This window comes from Pleurodeles waltl, chromosome 4_2 (genome assembly GCF_031143425.1).
Source record: "Pleurodeles waltl isolate 20211129_DDA chromosome 4_2, aPleWal1.hap1.20221129, whole genome shotgun sequence".
Lineage (NCBI taxonomy): Eukaryota > Metazoa > Chordata > Amphibia > Caudata > Salamandridae > Pleurodeles > Pleurodeles waltl.
The window spans coordinates 796,727,387-796,755,290 of record NC_090443.1 but is presented as its reverse complement, the minus strand read 5'-3'; the positions used below and the strand labels follow the sequence as shown (position 1 = coordinate 796,755,290).

The 27,904-nt window shown below is 48.2% G+C and overlaps 1 protein-coding gene across 1 annotated transcript in view; it reads left to right on the top strand.

Annotated features, from left to right (window-relative positions):
• LRRC7 (leucine rich repeat containing 7) overlaps positions 1-27,904 on the top strand; it is a 1,681,735-nt gene that overhangs the window by 1,137,035 nt on the left and 516,796 nt on the right. Inside the window, exon 13 of the mRNA XM_069232450.1 lies at positions 27,062-27,191. Within this exon, the coding sequence (XP_069088551.1) occupies positions 27,062-27,191 (130 nt within the window). The remainder of the gene's footprint in view (positions 1-27,061; positions 27,192-27,904) is intronic.

Genomic DNA, 27,904 nt, shown 5'->3' with positions numbered 1-27,904 from the left:
AATCCGCCACCTTTTCCGGGGCGGATTCACCGTGGATAAAAACACGGCGGAAACTGCTGTTGCAATGGGAAAACGCTCACCTTAACACATCCCACGAGGAAGGAGGCCACCATGGAGCCGGAATTACAAATCCTACCTGCCCTTGTCTTCCTACTCATCTACGAACACCAGCGACTGCAGCGGCGAAGACAACGGTGAGTACTGCACCTACGACATAGGGGAGGAGGGAGGCAAAAGTCAGGGGGACACACACGCAACACCCCCACCCCCACCCTCGCACATTACAACACACACACCAAGGCATTTCCAAACATCAAGGTAACAACCCACAATCCCCCGGAAGAATGCAAACACAAAAGGAAATCTGTCCAAACATTGTAATGGATCAAAATACATGTTTCAAATATATACAGATATATATAAACTCATTCAAAAGTATATACATTACGAGAAGTAGTGCAGATATGCACATCTCAATGTCCGTGCACCACTGGTCCAAAAACGCATGGGCGAGGCCCACACAAGATACCTGTCCACAAACGGAGAGAACACTGCCGGGGCATCAGAGAGAAATACAACAGGCACCTCAGGGGGAAGGTAAGGGGGGGCACCTCAGCTGGATTACAGCACCACGCCGCATCCACAACGGGGCTCCATGCCCATTGATGTATCCTGGGGAGTGCAAAGCCACAGTCTCTCAAGTCTCTCAAGTGGGTGGGTTGCCCACTGCTGTATCCTGGGGAGTGCAAAGCCACAGTCTCTCAAGTCTCACAAGTGTGTGGGTTGCCCACTCCTCTATCCTGGGGAGTGCAAAGCCACAGTCTCTCAAGTCTCTATAGTGATTGGGTTGCCCACTGTTCCATCCTGGGGAGTGCAAATCCACAGTCTCTCTAGTCTCTACAGTGGGTGGGTTGCCCACTGTTCAATCCTGGGGAGTGCAAAGCCACAGTCTCTCAAGTCTCTACATAGGGTGGGTTGCCCACTGTTCAATCCTGGGGAGTGCAAAGCCACAGTCTCTCAAGTCTCTACAGTGGGTGGGTTGCCCACTGTTCCATCCTGGGGAGTGCAAAGCCACAGTCTCTCAAGTCTCTACTGTGGGTGGGTTGCCCACTGAACAATCCTGGGGAGTGCAAAGCCACAGTCTCTCAAGTCTCTACAGTGGGTGGCTTGCCCACTGTTCAATCCTGGGGAGTGCAAAGCCACAGTCTCTCAAGTCTCTGCAGTGGGTGGGTTGCCCACTGTTCATTCCTGGGGAGTGCAAAGCCACAGTCTCTCAAGTGGAGAACAGTCTCCAGTGGTTCTGGAGGGGGACTGGTGCCCAGAGTGCTTCATCCTGTGCAGGACAGACTGAGCGGATGCCTTTCTCCACTGGTTCTGGAGGGGGACTGGTGCCCAGAGTGCTTCATCCTGCCAAGGACAGACTGAGTGGATGCCTTTCTCCACTGGTTCTGGAGGGGGACTGGTGCCCAGAGTGCTTCATCCTGCCAAGGACAGACTGAGTGGATGCCTTTCTCCACTGGTTCTGGAGGGGGACTGATGCCCAGAGTGCATCACTCTCCCCGTGACGGTCCCAGTTGCGTCACTGCCCCTGTCGCTCATGGGCTAGCGGTGTTTGCCATGGCGGTCTTTGCCCTGTCAGCGGTGCTTTGCCATGGCGGTCTCTGGGCTGTTCAGCGGTGCTCTGCCCTGTTCAGCGGTGCTTTGCCATGGCGGTCTCTGACCTGTTCAGCGGTGCTTGCCCTGTTCAGCGGTGCTTTGCCATGGCGGTCTCTGACCTGTGCATTGGTGTGTGGCATGACGGTCCCTCATTGCCCAGCGGGGCTGTGGCAGCCGGGGCCCTCCTGGGCACTGACTCCGGCGGTGGCGGTGGTCTCCTGACCAGTGACGATACTTGTGCCCTCCTGGGTAATGACTCCGGCGGTGGTCTCCTGACCAGTGACGATACTTGTGCCCTCCTGGGCAATGACTCCGGCAGTGGCGGTGGTCTCCTGGCCAGTGACGATACTTGTGCCCTCCTGGGCAATGACTCCGACGGTGGTCTCCTGACCAGTGACGATACTTGTGCCCTCCTGGGCAATGACTCCGGCGGTGGCGGTGGTCTCCTGACCAGTGTCGATACTTGTGCCCTCCTGGGCAATGACTCCGGCGGTGGTGGTGGTCTCCTGACCAGTGTCGATACTTGTGCCCTCCTGGGCAATGACTCAGGCGGTGGTCTCCTGACCAGTGACGACGGTGCTGGCGGTGGCGTCCCGCCCGCCGGGAAGGATGCCACCCTTCTCCGCCGTGCTGCTCACACCAGGCTGTGCAGACTTCTTCTGGCCCTTCCCCACCTTTGGAGGAGTCACAGCTGACTCTGCAATCCCCCTGGGACCCTTGTGAGTAGTTTTTCCTCCAGGAGTCTTCACCCAGTCCCGTCGGCCACTTTCCAACTTGAGATGCTTTACAGGGGGTGGACTGGCAGTGCCTTGGCTCCGTGTCACACTGCCTGCCCTGGTGGCCAGTGCACTCCACACACCTGTAACACGCACCACTGGTACTGGAGTCTTTTTGGCTGAGGTGCTACAACGGGACTGATGACTTGGAGGGGTGGGGGTGGGGGCAAAGACGTCAACGTTGCTGAGGGACAGTTTCTGACAAACACTGGGATGGATAGCTGGAGGGGGTCTGGGACTGGAGGAAGAGGAGGTGGTTGTAGGAGGTGTCACTTTAGGTGTTTTGGGTGCAGGTACTGGAGGCTGTCGTGAGGTGGATGGATGCTGGGTGTGTGGGTGCCCGCGTTTGTGTACTTTGGGAGGGGGCGTAACAGACACACTGGGAGAGGACACAGGGGACGTGTAAATGGGAGTGGGGGTGGTGAGTGTAGGTGAGCGGGGTGTGGTGCTGGGTGTTCTGGTGCAAGTCCTAGTGCCTGTAGATGTAGTGCATGCAGGTGAGAGTGTAGACGATACTGGGAGGGAGGAGGGAGACCACGAGGAGGGGGACACAGTGGATGCAGTGGATGTTGTTGTGTCTGCATGTGGGTGATGCTTGTGTGAGTGCCTGTGGGTTGTGTGGTGCCTATGTTTGCCTGAGCTACTTTTGGGTGTTGAGGTGTATTCATGCTTGTCTGATGGTGTGCTTGGGACAGACTGGGGTACAGGGGATTGGGTCCGGGTGGAGGAAGTTGGAAGGGGGAGGCTAGTGACAGGGACAATGGCTCCCATCAGTGCTGAGGCCAGAGATTGCAGGGTTCGATGATGGGCAGTCTGACCAGAATGAATGCCCTCCAGGAATGCATTAGTGTGTTGCAACTCCCTTTCTACACCCTGGATGGCATTCACAATGGTAGACTGCCCAACAGTGAGTGACCTGAGAAGGTCAATGGCCTCCTCACTGAGGGCAGCAGGGGTGACAGGGGCAGGGCCTGAGGTGCCTGGGGCGAAGGTGATGCCCACCCTCCTGGGTGAGCGGGCACGGGCGAACGCTGAGGGGTTGCTGGGAGGGCGGTGCTGGTAGGGGAGGTGGCGGCTGTACCTGTAGAAGTGGGGGGCACAGATGGTGCCGCCACCACAAGGGAGCTCCCATCGGCGGACGAGTCCATGTCGTTGGTTGGTGATCCGGTGACCGACGTGTAGCTCCCCTCGCCCTCCGTCCCACTGGTGCATTCTGAGTCCGTGGTGTGGCCCTCCATGGCCATATGGGATGCAGCTCCCTCGTGCCCCAGTTCCACTGTACCTCCGCCTGATGATGCTGATGCACAAAAGAACAGGGAGAGCAGAAAAAGGGGGAGGGGACGACAGAAGAAAGACAGGTTGAGTGCATGGCTTACCGCTACCATTGGCGGACAATACAGACACAGCAGCCCCCTGCACTACGCCGTGCTCTTGGCCTCTACTGATGCAATTGCTGGGATATGGCCTACATGGCTATGGTGGACATCTGCACACATGGATGCCACAGGGGCATCTATACCTGTACTTGGCCCACTACTGAGGTGGGGTGGAGTGCCACATGCCCTGCATTATGGAGGGGCCTAGCCTACGTATTTCTGCCTGGCCTATGTACACCCACAGCCATCCTCCCCCACCCAGACCCCTCAACTGCGTGCCAAATCCCCAGAATGAGAGTGTACTCACCCCCTTGTGTCTGCTGTGATGCCCTCAAGCGCCCATCCAGCTCCGGGTAGGCCACCGCCAGGATCCGGAACATCAGGGGGGTCATGGTGCGACGGGCACCCCTCCCACGTTGGGAGGCCATCCCCAGCTGAGCCTCCGCCGTCTTCTTGCTCCAGCGGCGAATGTCCTTCCATCTTTTCCGGCAGTGGGTGCCCCGTCTCTCTGGTGGACCACCAGGGTCCGGACGTCCTTGGCGATGGCACGCCAAATGTCCTTCTTCTGGTGGGCGCTGACCTGCATGACATGCACAAGGGAAGAAGAGAAGTCATTACCAACTGCACCGCCCATGTGTGTGGCCCCCATCCCTACCCTTGCCATGTGGCACATGCATTCACAGTCCTTCATGTTCCCTGAACTCTGCCCCCTTCCCTCTTACAACCAGCCCTCTCCACCCAGGCATAGCCCATACAACGTGCTCCCTGTGTACTTACCTGTTGGTCTGGAGGACCGTAGAGTAGCGTGTACTGGGGGAGGACCCCGTCTACTAGCTTCTCCAACTCCTGAGCAGTGAAGGCAGGGGCCCTTTCTCCAGACGCAGCAGCCATTGTCTCTTCCAGACCGAGGTCACAGCAGCACTTGCAGTGTAGGTCCTCTCCTGTCGAAGATCAGGTATCGAGTGATTGAACAGATAGAAAATGGCTGTCACGTCCGCAGCGGTGATGTCCGTGGTGGTGCGTATCATCACCGCCGGCGCACTTCGTCATTGGCTCCTGGGACCCATAGGGTCCAATGTTAACCAATGCAGCATTGCGCCGCGGTCTACGACCGCCTACCGCGACGGGGTACAACGCCAGCGCAGTTACCTCACATTCCCATTGTCCCAGTTTAGAGGTCAGGCAGCCGCCATTTCAGGGGCCCACATGGCTTCATTTACTACTGCGTCTCACATAGCTAGGCCTACACTCAACACACATACAGGAAGTGTTTTGTGTCGTGTTCTGTGTATCTGTGGGTACATACCTGGGTATTTGTTGACTCTGTGGTCGCTGTTGTCCTTCCTAGGCACCGTCAGCTGGGACATTTGAGAAGATGGCGAAATCCTCCAGTGTACCGACCGCTGGTGGACCTGTTGACAATGGAGGAGCGACATTTAATCGTCACCTACAGGTTTGACCGTGCCACTATCCAGGAACTATGTACCCAGTTGGAGCGAGACCTGATGTCACCAATCCGCCATCCCACTGGAATCCCCCGTGACGTGCAGGTGCTGTCAGTGCTCCATTTCCTTGCTAGTGGGTCTTTTCAGACATCAGTGGCCTTCGCATCAGGGATGTCCCAGACTATGTTTTCCAACGTGTTGTCCAGAGTGTTGGCTGCCCTGCTGAAACACGAAAGGAGATACATCGTTTTCCCTGAGGTGGAGGATTTGGCTACAGTGAAAGGTGACTTCTATGCCCTGGGACATATCCCTAACATCAGAGGGGCCATTGATGGGACCCATGTAGCTCTGGTCCCCCCCCCCACAGGAGTGAACAGGTGTACAGGAACAGGAAGAGTTATCATTCAATGAATGTACAGATGGAATGTTTGGCAGACCAGTACATCTCGCAGGTAAATGCTATGTTCCCTGGCTCAGTGCATGACGCCTACATCCTGCGGAATAGCAGCATCCCTTATATGATGGGTCAACTCCAGAAGCACCGGGTGTGGCTATTAGGGGACTCTGGTTACCCTAACCTGTCATGGCTACTGACCCCAGTGAGGAATCCCAGGACCAGGGCAGAGGAACGCTACACTGAGGCCCATGGGCGGACTAGGAGGGTGATCGAACGCACCTTCGGCCTCCTGAAGGCCAGGTTCAGGTGCCTCCATATGACAGGTGGTTCCCTATTCTACTCACCGAAGAAGGTGTGCCAGATCATCATCGCCGGATCAATGCTTCACAATCTTGCTTTGCGACGCCAGGTGCCTTTTCTGCAGGAGGATGGTCCAGATGACGGTGTTGTGGCAGCTGTGGAGCCTGAGGAGCCTGTGGACAGTGATGAGGAGGAAGCTGAGGAAGAAGACATCGCCACAGGGAGTCAGACATACAGCAATATTTCCAGTGAACATATTCATTTTTATCATTACATTAACTTTCCCACCTCTACCTCTATCCTGTCTGTCATTTAATAGCAGTATTTGGTCACTGAGTTGTACCTTTCTATTACGGTTTCACAGGTGTGGTTACCAGCGTGTGTCATCTGCTTGCATCCTTCAAGGACTTGTGATGTGTGACATAGGTATGTTGGCTTTACAATTGGAAACACATTATGACAAGGTCATTGATAATACATATTTTCTAAATCACAGACTGACTCCAGATTTTTTTGTGGTTCGAGGGTGTTTATTAAAGTGCTAAAAAATGGAGGGGGGTTGTAATATGGTGATGGGGGACGGTGGAGGAATGTCCATGGCAGAGTCCAGTCCATTGGTCACATAGGTGCACTGCTTATATGGGCATAGGAAGTGGAGCTGGGGCAGTTTAAGTATGGACAGGGTAACAAAGTGGGACAGTGGGAGGACAATCAGGGTGGTCTCATTTCCTGGCGGGGGTCTTGCCATCTTGCTCTGTCCTGTTCCTGGATCTCAGGGACCGCTTGCGTGGTGGTTGTCCGTCTGCAGGGGGTGGGGTGCTGGTGTGGTGGTCCTGTGGTGAGGTGTCCTGTCCACTAGCGCCGGCGGAGGTGGTGGGCAGTTCATCGTCCAGGCTAGTGTCAGGGGCCCCTTGGAGTGCCACGGTGTCCCTCATGGTCTGCTGTATGTCCTTCAGCACCCCTACGATGGTGCCCAGGGCGGAGATGATGGTCCTGAGTTCCTCCCTGAACCCCAAATACTGCTCCTCCTGCAGGCGCTGGGTCTCCTGAAACTTGGCCAGGACCGTCGCCATCATCTCCTGGGAGTGGTGGTATGCTCCCATGATGGAGGTTAGGGCCTCGTGGAGAGGTGGTTCCCTTGGCCTATCCGCCCCCTGTCGCACAGCAGCCCTCCCAGTTCCCCTGTGTTCCTGTGCCTCCGCCCCCTGGACCATGTGCCCACTTCCACTGCCCCCAGGTCCCTGATTTTCTTAGGGTGGTGGGTTATCCTGGGTTCCCTGTAGTGGTGGACACACCGCTGATTGACGTGTCCTGGGTACGGCGGTATGGGCCCACTGGGTGGGTGCTGTGCTGGTGTTACCAGAGGGTGGAAGGTCAGTGTTGGGCTGTGCCTGTGCAAGGGGAACCGACTGTCCTGAGGCCCACAATGGTCCGGGCTGGTCATCAGGATCCAGTAGGGCAGAGCTGCTATCGTCACTGTGGGCCTCTTCTGTGGGTGGAGTGGAGTTGTCTGGACCCTCCTGTGTGGTGACATTCCTTAGTGGTCCTGCAGGGACATAAGATCATGATTATTGCATCTGTGTGTGTAATGGTGTGCAATGGGTGTGTGTGTGTGTACCCCAGTGCAAGCATTCCTGTGTGTGGGTTGGTTTGATGATGGTTGGGGGGTGTTGTGGGTATGTGCAGTGAGCATGCTTTAGTGAGGGCTGTCCATGCTTTGTTGTGTCATACAGGGCTTGGTGTTGGGATGGGTGTTTGTGTTATTAGTACATTAGTGAGGAGTTGGAGTGATAGGGGAGGGGGTGAGGGTGGGAGTGTGTGAAAGCATGCAGGTAGGGTGGGGGATATGATAGTTAAGATTCGACTTACCAGTGTCCATTCCTCCACCGACTCCTCCTAGGCCCTCTGGATGCATGATGGTCAAGACTTGCTCCTCCCATGTTGTTAGTTGTGGGGAGGAGGTGGGGGTCCGCCGCCAGTCCGCTAAATCGCAATGTAGTGCCTGGAGGCCACTGAACGCAACTTCCCCCGTAGGTCGTTCCACCTCTTCCTGATGTCCTCCCGATTTCTTGGATGCTGTCCCACTGCGTTGACCCTGTTGACTATTCTGTGCCATAGCTCCATCTTCCTGGCTATGGAGGTGTGCTGCACCTGTGAGCCAAATAGCTGTGTCTCTACCCGTAGGATTTCCTCCACCATGACCCGGAGCTCCTCCTCGGAAAACCGGGGGTGTCTTTGGCATGACATGGGGTGGTGTGGGTGATGTGTGGGGTTGTGTCAGTGTTGATATGTGTGGTGATGTGTAGTGGTGTGTGGTGTATTGTGCGTGTAATGTTGTATGGGTGATGGTGTTGTGTGCCTCTGTGTGGTGGGGTTCTCAGTTGCTGTGCTCTCTGTCTCTCTGGCCTTCGGTCTTATTGTGGTCGTAGGGGTTTGTGGGTGATGTGGGTGTGTGTTTTATGTTGTGTTGGGTATGTGGGAGTGGTGTGTGTATGTGTATCAGGTGTGTGTATTTGTAATTGTCCAATGTGGCGGTGTTTTGGAGATGTGTGTGTATTTTGAGCTCGGCGGTGTGTACCGCCAATGGAATACGGCGGTTGAAAGACCGCCGCGTGGATTCGTGGGTCATAATAGCATGGGCGTGTTTCTGTTGGCGTGGAGGTGGAGGTTTTGTTTTCGCCAGTTTTACACTGACCTTTGGTGTGGCGGACTTGTGTGGGTGTCTGAATTTCGGCGGATTCCGAGATGTGTGTCATAATAGCTGTGGCGGAATTCCGCGGTGGTGTATTGGCTGTCTTCTGCACAGCGGTAAGCGTCTTTTGCCGCCAATGTTGTAATGACCCCCAAAGTCTCTAATATTAAACTAATTACATTTTTTTCAACTGTAGCACTTCCTATAATAGCAGCCAGACACTGAAAAAAAGAGAGTACAGTCTAATAACTAACATATATAATAGGAGCCAGTGGTTTTACCTAGTGTGGCCATTTTTATAAGTATCAAAATCCTGGCTGCTTTACACCCCAGTCTTAGAGACGTCATTGAGGATCCTAAATGGAGCTTTCAATAATTAGCACACATTTTTAAAATCCCTTTCATTTACCGGTGGTTACCTGTCTCAAACTGAGTTACTTTTTAAAAATGTATACAATGTGAGTTAATCTGTATTGCATCACAGGAAAGGCATGCTCTGTTGGTAATTGCTGCTGGTATTAAGGAACACTTGCTGTAATAAGTCACCTACTACTGCTCTGCTCCAGTAGTAACTCCACTGGAGGTCCAGAAATCAAACGTTTACATCCATGTGGGCTTCTGAAAATATGCTTTAAGAAAATCATTTTCATGTGGTGCTGGAATTTCCAAACTCTACTGTAAAACCTATGGAGAGGCTTTAGAGTTCTCTAACTAGGATTATTATATAAATGTAAGGTCATATACACCATGCGAATTAAACTCTTTGGTGTATATCAATAGCTTTATAAAATATACATTTTCTCAGAAAATATAATTTGATCTAAATTTGTATCTTCTTATTTGGGTCTTATAAATATATATTTTTATGTGTCTAATAGGTATATAGGGGGTTATTACAACTTTGGAGGAGGTGTTAATAAATCCCAAAAGTGACGGTAAAGTGACGGATATACCACCAGCCGTATTACGAGTTCCATAGGATATAATGGACTCGTAATACGGCTGGTGGTATATCCGTCACTTTACCGTCACTTTTGGGACGGAATTAACACCGCCTCCAAAGTTGTAATAACCCCCATAATATTGGTCTTCATAACTTGCAGTGCATAACGCTGTAATATATTATTGAGCACCAAACGCAAATAATAAACTAGGTCCTGGAAATGGTCCAGTATGTACCCACCTCCGGAGTGACCATTACCGAGCGTACTTGTGATTTCAGGGGCAGGGAAAATCTGGCCTATTACAAGTTGGAGCCATGGGGGTCCAGTAAAATATGGGGAGTTACTTGGGAATCAACAATTTGTGGTGTGGTTTCTCTAATAACTCTTCATTTCATCCAGAGATTTTGTGCCGCTGAAAACAGGCAAAATCTCTATGTGAAGTGAACGTAAACAGATCTACAGTGTTCCCATGGATCTAATAATTCTGGTAAGGCTTATAGCTAGTGTTACCCGCCCCACTGGAATTGCACAGCACATAGGCCCATATTTATACTTTTTTGCGCTGCATTTGCGTCATTTTTTGATGCAAAAGTGGTGCAAACTTACAAAATATAATTGTATATTGTAAGTTTGTGGCGCTTTTGCTTAAAAAAATGACGCAAATGTGGCAGTATCCCTGCTTGGAATTATGAAATATGTGGTGTTCCTGGGGATGTATATATTTTCGCAATGAGATCGTGACTGCTGACATCTCTGTGTGAAAATCCACTGGAAAATTAGGATTTACTGGGAAATCTGAACCGTAATTACCAGTGCTTGGTTAATTCCTCGTTTCTAAGTAGACCCTCAGAGTCCACCTGTTAATGTTCCAGATGTTCCCTACTCTCAGAGTTACTAATAGCAAAGGCAAATCTGGACCATTTTTCAGGCCACTTGTAATGAAGGCTCAGATTGCCAACATTCTTTACTACAAAGGCTCTGTTTGCCCAAGGTCCTATTTAGAGCATGGCGAGTGAGACAACAAAAACCAGGATGTTGCACATTCCTTATCTCTAAAAGATTAAATAGGAACTGCTGTATAATGGCGATAAGCAGCCATATTCATAGCAAAATTGATGGACAAAGCAGTCTCTCCAGAAGACAGAACCCCATGTCCGGCACTTCCATGTTAAAGTTCTTGACAGGAAAATAACTAAGATGTTTGTGGATGACTGCACATCACCCACTACTCATAAACCCTCACATCAAATGGGCTAGTATTAGAGATGCACTCAAGTAAAGAAAGTGGGAATCCACCATGGGTATATTATTGGGGATCTTTGGGAAATTGGTAAAGGTAGAGCAGAGTCTAGTTACATCACAAAATAAACAAACACTGTCACTAATATCAGCGCATTCCAAATTGTCTGAGAAGCATTCACAAAATATCGATTGGACCATTCCATTGCAAATGATATCCAGATGTCATAATCAATTCAATTTCCAGTCCATAACAAATATCTTGTAACAAGCTTGAAATATATTACGAGGCAAGTGAGAACATCATTTGTGAGGTATACAATAAAAGAAGACAATGTCAGAAATAAAAACGTATGTTACAGTAAAGGGCAGAGAGAGACCCCCAATAAAATCTGTAATTATGATCTGCAATTGTCTCCCCACTACACCCAAGGGCTTTAAGAGCCTGCTCAACACATACTGGACAAGTGAGAAGATGAGATTGTACAACAGAGTGCACTACTAGCAACTAAAAAAAGAGCAATGAATCAAATCTAAATGTTCAAAAAATCCTTCACTACCAGCAAACAAAGGGCCTGACAGCAATGACACCTATCTGAAGTTCCCTAGTAGGAACAAAATAGACACTAGGTTTAAAACAAAAACACTAAGGTAAGGTAAATGCAGAGAACTTAATTTCCCTATTTGGGTCCACATAAGACCACATGTGCTCAGTAACCTGATAAAGGGGGCTATTCTAACTTTGGAGGAGTGTTAATCCGTCCCAAAAGTGACGGTAAAGTGACGGATATACCACCAGCCGTATTACGAGTTCCATAGGATATAATGGACTCGTAATACGGCTGGTGGTAAATCCGTCACTTTTCCGTCACTTTTGGGACGGATTAACACCTCCTCCAAAGTTAGAATAACCCCCAAAGTTCCTAAAAGTGTTCTTATTTCTTATGTCATGGAATCTGTGAAACATCAGTACTGTCTTGATATTAATTATATTTTTAGGGTGAATACATTATGGCTAGTGAGCTATTACAACTCTAAGCTACTGTTTTTTACTATCCTGAAGTGCATGATTGAGAAAAAAATACATGATTTTCCTAATTATCATCATGTTCTCACAACATAGCTCAATCTGAAGTAACAGTTTGGATTGGGAAGAACAGGAAAAGTCACAAATGCCAGGTTCAACTTCTAAAAAGCTCTCTCAAGTAATGCTTATTAACTAAAACATTTCTGAAGATTTTGTCTCCTTCCTTTCTGTGTAGTATTAGATTAAGAACAGGAAAATCTGAATAAGCAGTCCACGTAAATCGGTGATTCTTCTGCCCTGTCATACTCATGCTTACTGGGTTTTCGTCAGTGAAGCCTGAGCTGTCTCTCCCGGCACAAACTTTTAATGTGGTGGCCTGTCCACCAAAGTGCCTTCAGGTCACTATGATGGTCCCCCCTCATTATTTACATATCTGGGCTGAAGACTGTCATGAAAAGCATTGTGATTCCAGCAAGAACCTTGCTATTTGGCCGTCAAATGCTAAGAGAAAACTCCCTCCAGGTGAGGGCCATCGAATTTTCATTTTCAGAAATAAGCCACCTCTTCGAGTTTTTTTTTCTGGAAAATAAATCTTTGTTGATTGGGCAATATAAATATGGCAGCTTCTTGAAAATTTTCACAACCTTTACTGCATTTGTCCCACTGCTATAGTGATAGCTTTGGATACCCCCGCCATGCACATGGGGGTGCCTATATAGGGAAGGCAGTCTTCAGCATGTGAGTGGAGACCATGGTCCTGGCTGACCTGCAAGGCCACTCTTCATGCTCTAAGTTCGTTTTAGAGTCTCCTTAACTGTTGCAAGTGACAGCCACTCTATAACTGTTTTGTAAATATTGAAAAACCGCATGATCATGGTCATCGTGCATTTCCAACAAAGAAAACACCAATTCATTGTCCAAATTTATTACACACTTTTTCTAAACTAAGGAATTGAACTCATAAATTAATAGTTAAAATGTTGCTAGAATAAATGCAAAAATATATATCATCCAATACTCATAGGTCCTTATTCCAAAAGACTGGCAATCTTGGTGTGGGCATAAAGGGGAGCTTGCGCCCCGTAGGGATCACAACTTGTATGTTAGTTGATACTGCAATTTTTCCCTGCCCAAATTTCACCAGGTAAACTTTATTACTCAGAAAATATGGCGTTATCACTTTAGCCACACCTTGGAGAGGTAAATGCAGAATGGGGTGCTAATACAAGACATAGGGGGTCATTCTGACCGCCAGGGCCACGAATGACAGAAGCACCGCCAACAGGCTGGCGGTGCTTCCTAGCCCATTCTGACCACGGCGGTAAAGCCGCAGTCAGAAAACCGGGTCCGGCGGTTTCCCGCCATTTATCCCCCGGCTGGGCGAATCCGCCAGGGCAGCGCTGCAAGCAGCGCTGCCCTGGGGATTCTGACCTCCTTCCCGCCAGCCTGTTTCTGGCGATTTTCACCGCCAGGAAAAGGCTGGCGGGAACGGGTGTGCAGGGGCCCCCTAACAGGGCCCCAGTCAGCTTTTCACTGTCTGCCTAGCAGACAGTGAAAAGCGCAACGGCTGCAACTGCACCCATCGCACGCCCGCAACACCGCCGGCTTCATTCGGAGCCGGCTTCTGTGTTGCAGGCCTCCTTCATAACATAGTTAGCGCCCGCCGGCCAAGCGGGAAGGTTAGAATGCCGGCAGCGGTCTTCTGACCGCGTAGCGGCCAAATGGCGGTTCCCGCCTGGCGGGCGGCAACCGCCGCCCGCCAGAGTCGGAATAACCACCATAGTAATTATCACATCCAGTGGTGTCAGTATTTAGATAGGGTAGCATTATTTCAAAAACACAGGGCAATCATACTAATGTTCTAAAGTCCGTTCTCTACTAACCATATCAATTAGCATCAAAAGAAAACCTCAAGGAAGATACACCATGCTAAAAAATGTGTAACTCTGTAACAGATTACAAGATGACTTGATTGTGAGGGAACGGTTATTCATTATAGACAATCAATCAGTTCAGTCAACAAATATTATTATTAATTATTAATTACATTTGTAAAGTGGGACTTTCACCATGCAAGTATCCTGGCACTCTGTCAACCTTACGGAAGCCTGGTCAGCAACAGAGACACTTTCCTCCCTATATACGGTACATCTTTACGTCCTTCTTCCTAACTTGGAGCCAGCTATTTAGGGAAATGCCACGGTTACACATCTTTCCTAGATAGTGTAAGACTCTTATTGACTCTAAGAGGGGCTGTGAGATTGTTCCTTCACCAAGAAGGCCCTGCCTCCAGATCTAATTTTCCAAAACTTTAGGACACATAAGAAATTGGCTGAGGAGGAGTGCAGGTCATTGTTGGAATAGAATGCTTGAAACAATTTGTAGCAATTTGTGTCCGGTTTCCTTTATTGCCTTTTTAACCATACATGATTTGATAGCGATCCTCCCTTTCAATGGGAGTCCATGGAATTCCTTCAGGGTGCCAGAGGAAGAGTCATGTTTTGGTTTATCTAGTGCAAGTCTTGCCGCCACAGCTTGCACTCTGTATAATCTATTTATTAGATAGTTTGGGGCTCCCAGTAACAGCGCATTACACTAATCAATTCTGCAGAGGATTGTACTCTCAACCACTAACTTTCTTGCTGGCTGTGGCAGCAGTGGTACAATTTTCCTAAAGTTACGAAGTAACCCAAAACATATGGCTGCTGTTTTGTTGCCATGTGTCTCCAATGGAGAGCTTATCATCACATATACTCCTAGATTATGCACTGACTGTGATCTCTAAATTGTGCAGGCTCGTCCACGGCCTGAAATTCTTCACCAGTGTATGACGAACTTTGATTAATGAGCAAGTCAAGCAAGAACATTAAAGTCTTTTGGTTAAAAAAAGGAGCCTTATACAGGAGAGTGGGACGGCACAATTATTCAATTTTTGGAATTTTGCTGTAGATATGTTATTAAGACCTTCTTGCTAACATCAGACAAGGAATACATCCTTCCAGAACTAACCACAGATTCAAACTAATATCATGATCTTTGGTGCAATCAAAATATAGTGGGCATGATCTACTGCATGTGGTTAAAATAAAAACTGCAAAACGAATAATTCTTTGGATGAATAGTGAGCAATAACATGAGGTCTGCAACAGCATCCAGAATAAATCCGAATAGTAACGGAGTAAACTGTATAATTGTATAATCATCTATTTTAACTTAATTCTTCTTATCACCAGTCTGAGACTACCTTAGGGCATAAAGGCATAAAGGCATAAAGGCATAATGGCATCTCCGAGATCTCTATTCTGCAGAAACGTCCAAGAAAAATAAAGAAGGAACCAGTGAATGTCCTACAAAGCATTTGAACATGTAAGAAACCCTGAATTCTTCATTTTCTCTTTTCCATCCTACCCACATTCTAGTGAAAATCTGTTAGATTGTATCATTCGGAATAACCAAGGAATCAGAATGATTCTTAAATACCAGTTAATCATTAAACTATCTTGTCAGAGACCGCACTTGAAATAAGTGTATTCTGATGTATTGTATGTCATATAGCCTATCTAGTTAGCTTGAAATGCATTATCTACATTAGGGTATCTATTGAGCCTTGGACCACCCATCAAATATCTGTTTAAGCTGTTCCAGGAAAGTATCCTAATCTTTCAGAGGTTAACTGCCACTAGTAGGGAATAGTGTACCCTGTGATTAGGAAGCACCAGTCAGACTGTTGATTAAGCAATTATTCCACAAAATAGTTCCCGCAAAAGACTCCCCTTTCAACTTGAGGGCTCCTGAAACATTCAAAGGGTGTTATAAACAGACCAGTGTGGCTAGTATTTGTCTCAGAATAAACACTAGGTTGTTATCACGTAGACATTAACCCTCGTACTTTGTGATCCATTCCAGAATTTGCACTAGGCAAAGGCACATATTATGGAAAAGATGCAGTACCACAATAAACACATTGGCAGTGCCCTAAGAGAGAACAGCACCATCTGGGTGCCGAACTATAGTATAAAACCAATCTACTTTACACTACTCACTTCTTCACCCTTTTTGGCCAATCAGGAAAACCGGAATACTTTCTTAAGGCATGAAGACTGCAGTAACTGAACAAGGAAGGAACTAGCAATTCTGGAATAAATGAGCTACTGGGAAGAAGGAAATACTGGAAAGGAAAGACAACAGTGAGGGGCACAGAACCCTTATAGTCAAAGGCAAACACTGGAGGAGTGTTGAACAAATAAGCATGAACTCCACCCCGTTGTAAATACCCCTAAAAATAGATATGACTTGTTTGGAAGAGGCAGGTTATACAGTAACTGTAACAGACTGATCTTGTTCCGTGGTTATGAATTGCCCAGCTGTAATGATGTTATGTCTACCTGCAAAGGATCATATGAGAAAAAATCATCATATTGTAAACGACTCGTGGCATGCACTGATATCCTCATTAAAGCAAGGGCTAAAAATGCTCAGGAAAGGTTGGTGATCCCAATACATCCCTCAGACATCTTGTGCATGTGTTGGGATAGAAAACAAGGCCCCCCATAGCAAGCTGTAGCATTTTTGACACATCAGTAAACATGACAATGAAGCCTATGCATGGAAGCCCTGCTGGAATGAGACCCAGAGTGGAGCTCTGTAGTCAACTGTGGACACCTTTCCTTTAGACAGAGTGACTACTGTCATCTCACTTGGCTGTATTGTTGTGACCTGCCTAATTTACTGGGGCACAGCCGGTTACTATTCCTTAGCACCAAAGGAATAATACTTTTGGTACCCCCTTCAGAAAAAAAGGAGGACAGACATGTGTCTCTTTCTCTTCTCTATAATAAGATAGGCTCATTCAGATTGAAAGTGTTCGAAGTCAGACAACCCTGCCAGAGTCAGACAACCTTGCCAGAGAAAGTGTTATCTGCAGGGAGCTATATCAATGCCTGGAACTTCACAATAGGCACCTAGAAACACACAGATGTTGGTATTTTACAATAAGAGGTTATATACTATGTACAATTAGCACATACAAAATGTGTATCAGGATGATGGTAAATATAATAATGTGAGCAGTCATTATATAAAACAAAATGAACATTAAAAAAGCCAAACTATTTTACATCACACATCTCTATTTCCCGTAATAGATTAGCCTAATCACTACCTAAGAAGAACCTGACTTTGTTGGGGTGAACCAATAAAGTCACTAAATAAACCTAAGCCAACAACATGGTAGCTATTGCACATATCAGAGAGGCAATGTGTAAATTATGTATGTAATACTAAATGAATACCAAATTCAAAATGCAAAACCATAAACATCCCCAAATGAATTAGGAATCTAGAGTAAACTTTAACAAACTAAATGGCACCAAAATTACACAATTCTAAAAAAATGGAACCGGAGATCTAAATGCTTAAAGCATTAAGTAGAAATAGTGCCAAGAAGCACAAAATGCCTATAATAGGCTACGGTCACGGTCGAACACCACCTATGTGAAATTTGATGCTGACCACAATGCAGCATGGGTTAGATGACCCTTAGTAGGTACGTCCAGGGTAAAGTGAGGCACTTAGAGACACAGGAATGCAAAGTCCATTGCAGTTGTCATTGCTCCGATGGGCAGTTACGGAAAGTCCTCCTGAAGTTGTTGTATCCCAGTAGCTTGACCAGGAATCAGCCTTATGATCCTTGGAGTCTACATCTTTGCCCTGGGTACAAAAGGAAGAGCAGGTACAGTCCTTTAGGGTCATCTCAGATCTCAGACAGCAGGCTCATTCCTCTTCTGATATTCCACAGGAGTGTTATGAAGAGACTGCCTGGAGGTGCCACAGTTATGCCTAGCACAAGCTAGTGAGTGGGAATGACTACTGGGGATGGCCCAACCAAAAGGTTACTGAAGCTAACTCTACCCACAATGTGGCTATTACCAAGAAAGCTGAAGTATTTGGCAACACTAAGCTTGGGGTTTGTGGTCTGGGGTTATTAGTGGGTAGTGCACATGCTAGACCTGGTATCCTCCTACATCTAGCACTAAAATCCAGTTTAAGCCAGTCAATATACCCCCAACAACTCAGAGACCGAAGTCTGGTAAAATCAAAGCTGAGCTTTCAACAGCCAGACAGAGGATATACACAGTATTTTGCAATTATGTTTCCTCTTTTAAAGTTCATCCCAAATGTTTTGTGTAAAACCTCAGCTGACTTGTCAATCACAATGTGACATTCAAGCAGGATTTGACTCTCTAATGTCTAAAAGGATACTCACAGCCCCACCCTGGTGGTCACTCTAAACCCATTTGGGGTAACTCTCCCTCCCACTGGTGTTGGTGCCTAGCTGACTTAAAGAACAAAAGGGAACACAGGTCCAGGTGTGAGCTACACCTGTCTGCGACAGGGGAGGTCCCTTTGAAGTGCACCAAGGATCTGATTACAGCCCTTGGCAATGCTGCCAAGCGGAGGACAAAACCTCCCCCCCCCAAACCAAAGGCCCATTATCCCTGTCCTGGGAGCAGATCACACCTAACCATAGGGAACCCATTAAGCTCCTGGGTAACAGCTGAATGCTTACAGAAAGGCCTCTGAGGGCTTTAGATAGGCAAGGTAACTTTTCCAAAGTATGTTTTCTGTAATAGACAAAATTGGACATTACAATGAAATAGTTTTTTATACTATTAAAAAGAGACCTTAAAATGTTTCCATAGCTGTTACCAATCTGCAATTAGCATTTTAAGGTAATCATGTATCCAGCATTTCCCTATGGAAGCAGTCAGCCTTGCTACAATGAAAATAACTTTTATGCTTTTCCACTGTAAGAACATGTGGAATATTAAACTTCTCTACGTCCTACTTTTACAGACTGTGCATCCTACCCTATGGGTAATCGGATCTTGCTTATGGATTACTTATTAACATATTAATAGGGAAGTTTAGGCCTGTCATAAGGGTTTATTTTGCTTGTTGAATTGGCAGTTTAAAACTGCAATGCCAGGTAAAAGTGGTAGGCCTGAGGGCACGCTTTACGCTGTCATTGTAGTGGTTGGCACAAGGAGTGTTGTAGCCCACTAGTGACATTTAACTTACAGGCCCTGGGTACACTTTGGGAAATATACTCAGTAGTTACAGGTAGGTTAAATGAGCCAATCAGGTATATACTAATTTCATCATGTTTAAAGGGGAGCACAAGCACTTTGCTACTTCTTCGCAAGTTATATAATCATCAAAAATGAAGTTCATCAAAACGCCTTACAAAACTTGCTCCCTGTTTTCCCTCACTTATCCCTGGGAAATCCTAGAGAACAGCTCCTTGAGATCCTTTAAACCTTCGTGCAAGATCACCTCTCAAGGGTCAAACGTACTACTCTCACTGTGAACTGTTTTTGTCAGAGTATTGAAAACTCCCTAAGCAATTAGATGCTTCTGGAATGTTTTCTGCATGGTACTGCATTTTGTGTGATTTATAGTAAAATACGTTTGAAAAGACTAAACCAGTACTTGTGGCTTGATTAGTCCTGGAATTCTAACCCCATAACACCTCCCAGAGTATGCCATGGACTGCTCAACCCCGCTAACCTGAGTGTGAAGTACAAATGGGGTGTATATAGTGATCACGTTTAGAACTGTTAGGCCCTTGGACAACAGTGGTAAATGGCTCTGGTTGATACAACCTGAGCCCAGTAATCCGTGACTGTTCAGGGACTCCTGAAACAGTTCCCATAGAATCTCTCCTTCACCAAGCAATATTTAGCAGTGACTCCATCTAAAACTAGGGCCCACATTTATACTTTTTTGCACCGCATTTGCGTAATTTATTGATGCACAAGTGGCGTGAAATTACAAATTATAATTGTGTTTTGTAAGTTTGCGCTGCTTTTGAGTAAAAAAATGATACAAATGCAAGGCAAACAAAGTATAAATATGGGCCTAGGTACAACTGCTCAGACAGGTCACAAGGACCATCAGTAGCTTAGCCTATAACAGAAAGAGAGCAGATTGAATAAGTGCCACACTGTGCCAGTTCTACCATGTACAATGGAAACATCAGTAGTCATGTTTCCCCTAACCAAAATAAGATATCAATAGATATTTGTAATGGTGAACCATAACATCACAATCTTTAAATGAAGCTGGAGGACTCCATTTGTTTGAAGTCAAGACAGAGGCCATCATAGCCTAATGTAACCTGAGAAAATTGCAGCAGGGATGGCCACATTCTCTTTCTCCACCAGCCACACTCCCGTAGCAGTAAAATTACAGTACAGATAAGAGCATTTATTCTTAATACCTTGAAGAGTCAAAGTTTTCACTGGATGCTTATGTGTTTCACCTTCTTGGTGAAATTCCCAAGCCTCATTGTTGTTTTGATGCAGGTCTTGTTTGCTTTTCACTTTATCAGTGATCTACCCTTAAAATATCTGTACCACACATCCTTACCAAGAACTGATTTTATATTAAGATAGCCTGGTCCCATGAACAAAATACTAGTTCTTTCTCTGACCTATTAGTTAGAAAATATTTTTCTTGTCATGATATGACACATACACCATGCCTAAATTCTAAATAGAATAAATACAAACAAGTTCCTAAAACTCATTCAGATATTTGTTTAAAGTTCTGAGTCTTCTCACCTATACTAACTTAATCTTATGCTCCTCTCCCTTGCTACCCTGATACTCACAGACAGAAAGGATGTACTTTGTCCAGTTTGCATAGCTATGGTAGGATGGACCCAAGGATGTCAGTGGGAAATGACCTCAACCACACCAGTTGTTGACATTTTTTACAATGCCCTGGCAGTTAGGCAGGAACCCACTGCTGATTGGAATCATATCATAATCATACCATTTAAAAAAACAATCAATCAGGTTGGAATAGAGTTTCCATCTTCAGATGGATTTCTGGGCACAATTTACTTTCTTACCTGAATATATTTTGAGGGCTACTTCCTACATGCAGCTCATCTTGTACAACCTCTATGAGCCTCATCTTGTTGCTCATTTTCACCACAAACTGGTTCTGAAAACAAAGAAACGTGACCCCTTAGGGGCCCAGGACTCCATACCAGGGTCCCAACGGCAGCCTGGTTGAAGAAGGCTGAAAATGACCAAACTGCCCTCCAGGATGGGGACAGAAGAGCACAACTGCTGGCTCCCATGCCAGCATTGGGGTCCGATTGGCCAGGCAGAGAGCCACCAGGGCAGAGCAGGAGTCGGCTTCCGCAGCATGACAGAAGGCTTGGGATGTTCTAAGTGAGACTGGAGCACCACTACCAAGAAAAGAAGAAAAAACAAAGGCGGACTGCATACATGTAACAAAGTGGCTGGAGCCACTATTTTAATATTTAAATATTCACTACTCCTAGCCTGGGAGTGTTCCACAATGCCCTGCAGGCTTATTTCAAATATGGAATTGTGTTTTGTGGTGTCCCTAGGATGACAGGGCACCATCAAAGTGTCTTGCATATGATGTGGGACCTGCAGAAGCTGCCCTCCAACGCTAACATTTTAAATGCAACCCTATGTCTCCCAGGCTTTAGGAAACCTGAGCTGGAGAGATTTTTTTCATTATTTGTTAGAGCATTTCTAATGCTCAAACATGTGGTCTACAGCCTGGGAGTGTAGATACCTCTAGCGTTTGGTTCTATGGTTTCATTTTATGTGGCCTAATGTGTGAAAGAAAAATTCAAGATGTGTACTAAGTCGATTTTAAATGCTTTGAGGACAGTGTATTGATGACAGTGATTTTCGGTAAACAATACAATACTTTATTGACATTAATAAGTGCATTTAAACATGGTTACTGATCTCAGCATGTAATGGTGATTTAAACATGCTATAGGTCCTTTTTTAAGTGATAACTTTTGGAAAAGCCAACAGGCTTGCCTTCTATTGATGTGGTGACTACTTGTGTTACTGTTGTGGTGACTTCTTGATAAAGACAATAGGCCTGCTTATTTAAAATGATGCCCCCAAGATATGTGATGTTCTATCAGGTATCAATCAATCAATCAATCACAATACTTATAAAGCGCGCTACGTACCCGTTAGGGTTTCAAGGCGCTGAGGGGAGTGGGGGGGCTGCTATTGGTCGAAGAGCCAGGTCTTGAGGAGTCTCCTGAAGGTGAAAAGGTCCTGGGTCTGGCGCAGGGTGGTCGGAATGGAGTTCCAGGTTTTGGCGGCGAGGTAGGAGAAGAATCTGCCGCCGGAAGTCTTGCGTTGGAAGCGGGGAACGATGGCGAGGGAGAGGTTGGCAGAGCGGAGTTGGCGGGAGGGGATGTAGAAGTTGAGTCTGTTGTTCAGGTAGGCGGGTCCGGCGTTGTGGAGTGCCTTGTGCGCGTGGGTGGGGAGCTTAAAGGTGATCCTCTTGTCCACGGGGAGCCAGTGGAGATCATTCAGGTGGTGGGAGATGTGGCATCGGCGGGGTACGTTGAGGACCAAGCGGGCGGAGGCGTTCTGGATGCGTTGGAGTAGTTGGATGTCTTTTGCCTTGATGCCTGTGTAGAGTGCGTTGCCGTAGTCAAGTCTGCTACTGACGAGGGCCTGGGTTACCGTTTTTCTGGTTTCCGTCGGGATCCATTTGTAGATTCTACGGAGCATGCGGAGGGTGTTGTAGCAGGAGGATGAAACTGCGTTGACCTGTTTGGACATGGTGAGGGCGGAGTCGAGGATGAAGCCGAGGTTGCGTGCGTGGTTGGCTGGTGTTGGGGGGGGTCCCAGCGCGGTGGGCCACCAGGAGTTGTCCCAGGCCGAGGGGGTGCATCCGAGGATGAGGACCTCCGTCTTGTCGGAGTTCAATTTCAGGCGGCTGTTTCTCATCCACTCGGCGATGGATTTCAATTCCTCATGGAGGTTGGCTTTGGCGGTGTGTGGATCTTTAGTGAGGGAGAGGATGAGCTGGGTGTCGTCGGCGTAGGAGAGAATGCTGAGATTGTGCTGACGGGCCAGTTGTGCGAGGGGTGCTATGTAGACGTTGAACAGCGTCGGGCTTAGCGAGGAGCCTTGGGGGATGCCGCAGATGAGGTTAGTGGCTTCGGAGCGGAAGTGTGAGAGTCGGACTCTCTGGGTTCTGCCGGAGAGGAATGAGGAGATCCAGTTGAGGGCTTTGTCTTGTATTCCGGCTTCGTGGAGGCGTGTTAGTAGGGTGCAGTGGCAGACTGTGTCGAAGGCAGCGGAAAGGTCCAGGAGGATGAGGGCTGAAGTTTCGCCGTTGTCCATTTGCTGTCTGATGTCACCTGTGGCGGCGAGGAGCGCAGTCTCGGTGCTGTGGTTGCGTCTGAAGCTGGATTGGGAGGGGTCCAGGATGGAGTTGTCCTCGAGGTAGTGGGTGAGCTGGGTGTTGATGATCTTCTCGATGACCTTCACTGGGAAGGGGAGGAGGGCGATTGGGTGGAAGTTTTTGAGGTCGTTGGGGTCGGCCTTGGGTTTCTTGAGGAGGGCTTGGATATCGGCGTGCTTCCAGCTGTCTGGGAAAGTCACGGTTCCGAAGGATAGGTTGATGATCTTTCGAAGTTGGGGGGCGATGGTGGAGCCGGCTTTGTTGTAGACGTGGTGTGGGGAAGGGTCTGAAGGGGATCCTGAATGGATGGAGTTCATGATCTTGTGAGTTTTGGCGTCGTTTACGTGGGTCCAGGTGGTGAGGCGGTTGGCGTAGGCGGAGTTGTTGGGGGTGGGGTCTGGCGGCGGTGTGGTGTTAAGGCTGTTGTGGATGACGGCGATCTTCTGATAGAAGAAGGTGGAGAGTGCGTCGCAGAGTTTCTGGGATGGTGGGACGTCGTTGACGTTGGCGCTGGGGTTGGAGAGCTCCTTCACGATGCAGAAGAGCTCCTTGCTGTCGTGTGCGTTGTTGTTTAGGCGTTCTGTGAAGTGGGATCATTTGGCGAGTCGGATCAGATGGTGGTGCTTGCGGGTTGCTTCCTTGTGGGTTGCCAGGCTGTCGTTCGAGAAGCCATTTCTTCTTAAGTTTCTGGCAGGTGCGTTTGGAGGTGATGAGTTCGTCTGTGAACCAGGCTGCTTTTTTCTTTTCTTGGTTGACGGTGGGCCTCTTGAGTGGTGCGAGGGTGTTTGCGCAGTTGAGGATCCACTGTTGGAGGTTGACGGCGGTGGTGTCTGGGTCGGTAGGGTCGGTAGGCGGGTTCTGGGCGAGGGTGCTGGTTAGTTGGTCTTCGGTGACTTTGCTCCAGCGGCGGTGAGGAGGTAGTGGGGTGCGGTGGTGCTCGGTGTGTTTCTTGAATGTGAAGTGGAAATGTGGTGGTTGGTCCAGTGGAGTTTGGAGGTGTGGCTGAAGGTGACGTGGTTGCTTGCGGAGAAGACCGGATCGAGCGTGTGGCCGGCGATGTGGGTGGGTGTGTTGACCAGTTGTCTGAGTCCGAGGTTGGAGAGGTTGAGGGTCAGTGATGTGGTGTTGGCGTCGTTGTTGTTCTCCAGGTGGAAGTTGAGGTCTCCAAGGAGGATGTAGTCCGTAGAGGCGAGGGCGTGGGTGCTCGCAAGGTCGGCAATGGTGTCACTGAAGGGGGCTCTTGGTCCTGGTGGTCGGTAGATGAGTGTTCCTCTGAGGGTGGTGTTGGGGTCCCTGTGGATCCGGAAGTGAAGGTGTTCAGCTGTCTTGAGGGTGTCGTCCGTGTGGGTGTGGATCTTGAGGGTGGATTTGTGGACGATGGCTATTCCTCCTCCGATTCCATTGGTGCGGTCTCTTCTGGTGATCTTGTAGCCGTCAGGGATGGCGATGGCGATGTCAGGGTCCGAGGAGTCGTTCCACCAGGTTTCGGTCAGGAATGCTACGTCTGGGGCGGTGGTGTCGAGCAGGTCCCAGAGCTTGATGGCGTGCTTTCGTGCGGAGCGTGTGTTGAGGAGAATGCAGTGGAGGTGGTTGGTGTTGGTTGTTGCAGGCTTCCTTGTTCTGTTGCAGGTGAAGTTGCAGGCGCGGCAGGAGAAGGGGCCTTTGGTGTGCTTCGAAGTGGCCTGGAAGCAGGCTGTGGAGGAGCCGGGGTTGAGGGCGAGGAGTTCGCTGGCTGAGTAGCGAAGTCTGGTGGTGCGGGGGTGCGCACCAGGGGGGGTGGCGCTGGGCGCGGTCCAGGCGCGGATGGGCGCAGACGGGCTTGACCCTGGTGCGCCTCTGGCGCGCCTGCGGCACGCCCGCTGCACGGACGCACAGCACCAGCCATTAAGAAGGGAGGGGGGAGGGAGGAGCAGCTGGGAGGCGGGAGGTGGGAGGGAGCGGCGAATGGGGGCGCGAGGGGGGCGGGGCCGCAGGGAGGCAGCGGCAGGGAGAAATGGCAAGGGGGAGCGCCCAAGGGGCGAATACAAGCGGAAAAAGGCACACAATTAAAAAAAAGCACAAGGCAATCACAAAATACGGAATACAGTCACAAATATGGTAAACGGCACAACACAAGCGGAATACAGCAGTCAGAAAAAGGCACAAATGGGGGCAAGAGCGCAAGGAGGCAGGTGCTGAAAACAAAAGGCACTTAACAAAATATGGTAAACGGCACAATGCACAAGCGGAGTACAGCAATCAGAAAGGGGCACAAATGGGGGCAAGAGCGCAAGGAGGCAAGGCGCAGAAAAATAAAAACACTCACATATACGGCGAAAGCGGCACAGTGCACACGGGTCTAGCGACGCTTACCAGAAGCCCACTAGACACCAGGGATGAGGCGCAGGAGGATGCCTGCTGTGGAGGAGGGCCTCGAACACACTAGCAGCAGCGTGGGCGGAGATCAGGGACACGAGACAGCAAGGTGGTGCTGCGGACGTGGGGGGCGAGCTCTTGACCAAAAACAGGTCAGAGGTCGCTCACCCTCGACGCGCAGCGCCAGCCATTAAGAAGGGAAGGGGGAGGGAGGAGCAGCTGGGAGGCGGGAGGTGGGAGGGAGCGGCGAATGGGGGCGTGAGGGGGGCTGGGCCGCAGGGAGGCAGCGGCAGGGAGAAACGGCAAGGGGGAGAGCCCAAGGGGCGAAAACAAGCGGAAAAAGGCACAAAAGTGAAAAAAAGCACAAGGCAATCACAAAATACGGAATACAGTCACAAATACGGTAAACTGCACAACACAAGCGGAATACAGCAGTCAGAAAAAGGCACAAATGGGGGCAAGAGCGCAAGGAGGCAGGCGCTGAAAACAAAAGGCACTTAACAAAATACGGTAAACGGCACAATGCACAAGCGGAGTACAGCAATCAGAAAGGGGCACAAATGGGGGCAAGAGCGCAAGGAGGCAAGGCGCAGAAAAATAAAAACAATCACATATACGGCGAAAGCGGCACAGTGCACACGGGTCTAGCGACGCTTACCAGAAGCCCACTAGACACCAGGGATGAGGCGCAGGAGGATGCCTGCGGGTGGAGGAGGGCCTCGAACACGCTAGCAGCAGCGTGGGCGGGGATCAGGGACACAAGACAGCAAGGTGGTGCTGCGGACGTGGGGGGCGAGCTCTTGACCAAAAACAGGTCAGAGGTCGCTCACCCTCGACGCGCTGCGCCAGCCATTAAGAAGGGAGGGGGGAGGGAGGAGCAGCTGGGAGGCGGGAGGGAGCGGCGAATGGGGGCGCGAGGGGGGCGGGGCCGCAGGGAGGCAGCGGCAGGGAGAAAGGGCAAGGGGGAGCGCCCAAGGGGCAAAAACAAGCGGAAAAAGGCACAAAAGTGAAAAAAAGGTATAGGTGGGGAGTACTATGATTTTGGGGGTAATGATCCATTAAGGGTCAAATGTGATTTCAGAATGTGACTAAAGGTATTTCTATGTGTCTGAATTCCTATTTATAAATTAATGTATAGTATTCAGTAGTTTGCGTGTAATAACTGTACTTTTCTTTTTTAAAGAAACAGCACCCATTGGACAATTATTTATTGAGGGTTAATATTGTGTGCCAGCAAGTGGTGATTACTAGTCCACACCACCTCCATTGAGTAGGCCTTGGACTGTTCAGCTTTGCTTCCCTGAGACAGTCAAGTGTTACAATGGGGTGCTGGGTTGCCAATAAGGAGACATTGTTGACCTATTACATGCCCAGCTCATACCCTCCACAACTAATAACCCAATTTCTTACATCATGCAATGGGATTACATTTTATTCTGTGGTAGTACAGAGTACTCTTTATGTGACCTTGAGTTCCTAAAAGCTTGATGCAATACTGTTTAACCATCAAATTTCAACTATTTGAATCTGCATTTTCTCTTGTTTATTAATCTCTTAATTTATGATTTTTCTTCACATTACAGCTTATCCTTATTAGAAGAATTTGATTGTAGCTGCAATGAACTGGAGTCCCTGCCCCCCACCATTGGATACCTGCATAGCCTTCGAACGTTTGCTGTTGATGAGAATTTCCTGACAGAGTTGCCAAGAGAAGTAAGGGCAATTTTTTCTATACAATATTGCAGGAAGATTGATATTTGTTATTCTAATTACTCCAGGCAAGGATTGGGCTTTGTGTATGGATGTTTCTGTCACCAAAAGAATAAAGGTTTTCAAGAGAAGCGAAAGATGTGTGATATAGAAAGGATGTTCAAAATTAGAACAAAATTAAAACACATCCTCACATAGGAACATAACCCACCAGTCAGTAAGATATGTATGTGGATGAATACATTCACTATAGATTCCTGTCTGTAACTGAATGTACGAGTTCCAACCCTTGCAAGTTCACTCAGTTTTTTATCCTTCTGAGCTTGATAAAATGAGACCCAATGACATTGGTAGTAAATGACAGCTGCTAGTCCTTTAGGAGCAGATGATGTGCAAATACTTATTTTTTTATTTTTTATTTCCTCAGGGATTTTTTTTTTCCTATGGAAAAACCTCTTCTGCTACTGCACCCAAAAGGTTTGCAGGTGTTCCATTCCCCTTCACACTATGAAAATTGAGTTATTCCATTCCATTTTGGGAATAAGTATCTGATTGCTTCCAAAGGTGGGAAAAATAAGATGCATGAGTTAGGCAGCATGAACTAGTGGAAAGGTTTTGTATAGGTCGCCTCAGAGGTGGTCAAGATACTGAACTATTCTTCTATGGTGAGACAGCATATTCTGATGATAAATAAAAGCCTTTGCCTGTTAGTTAAG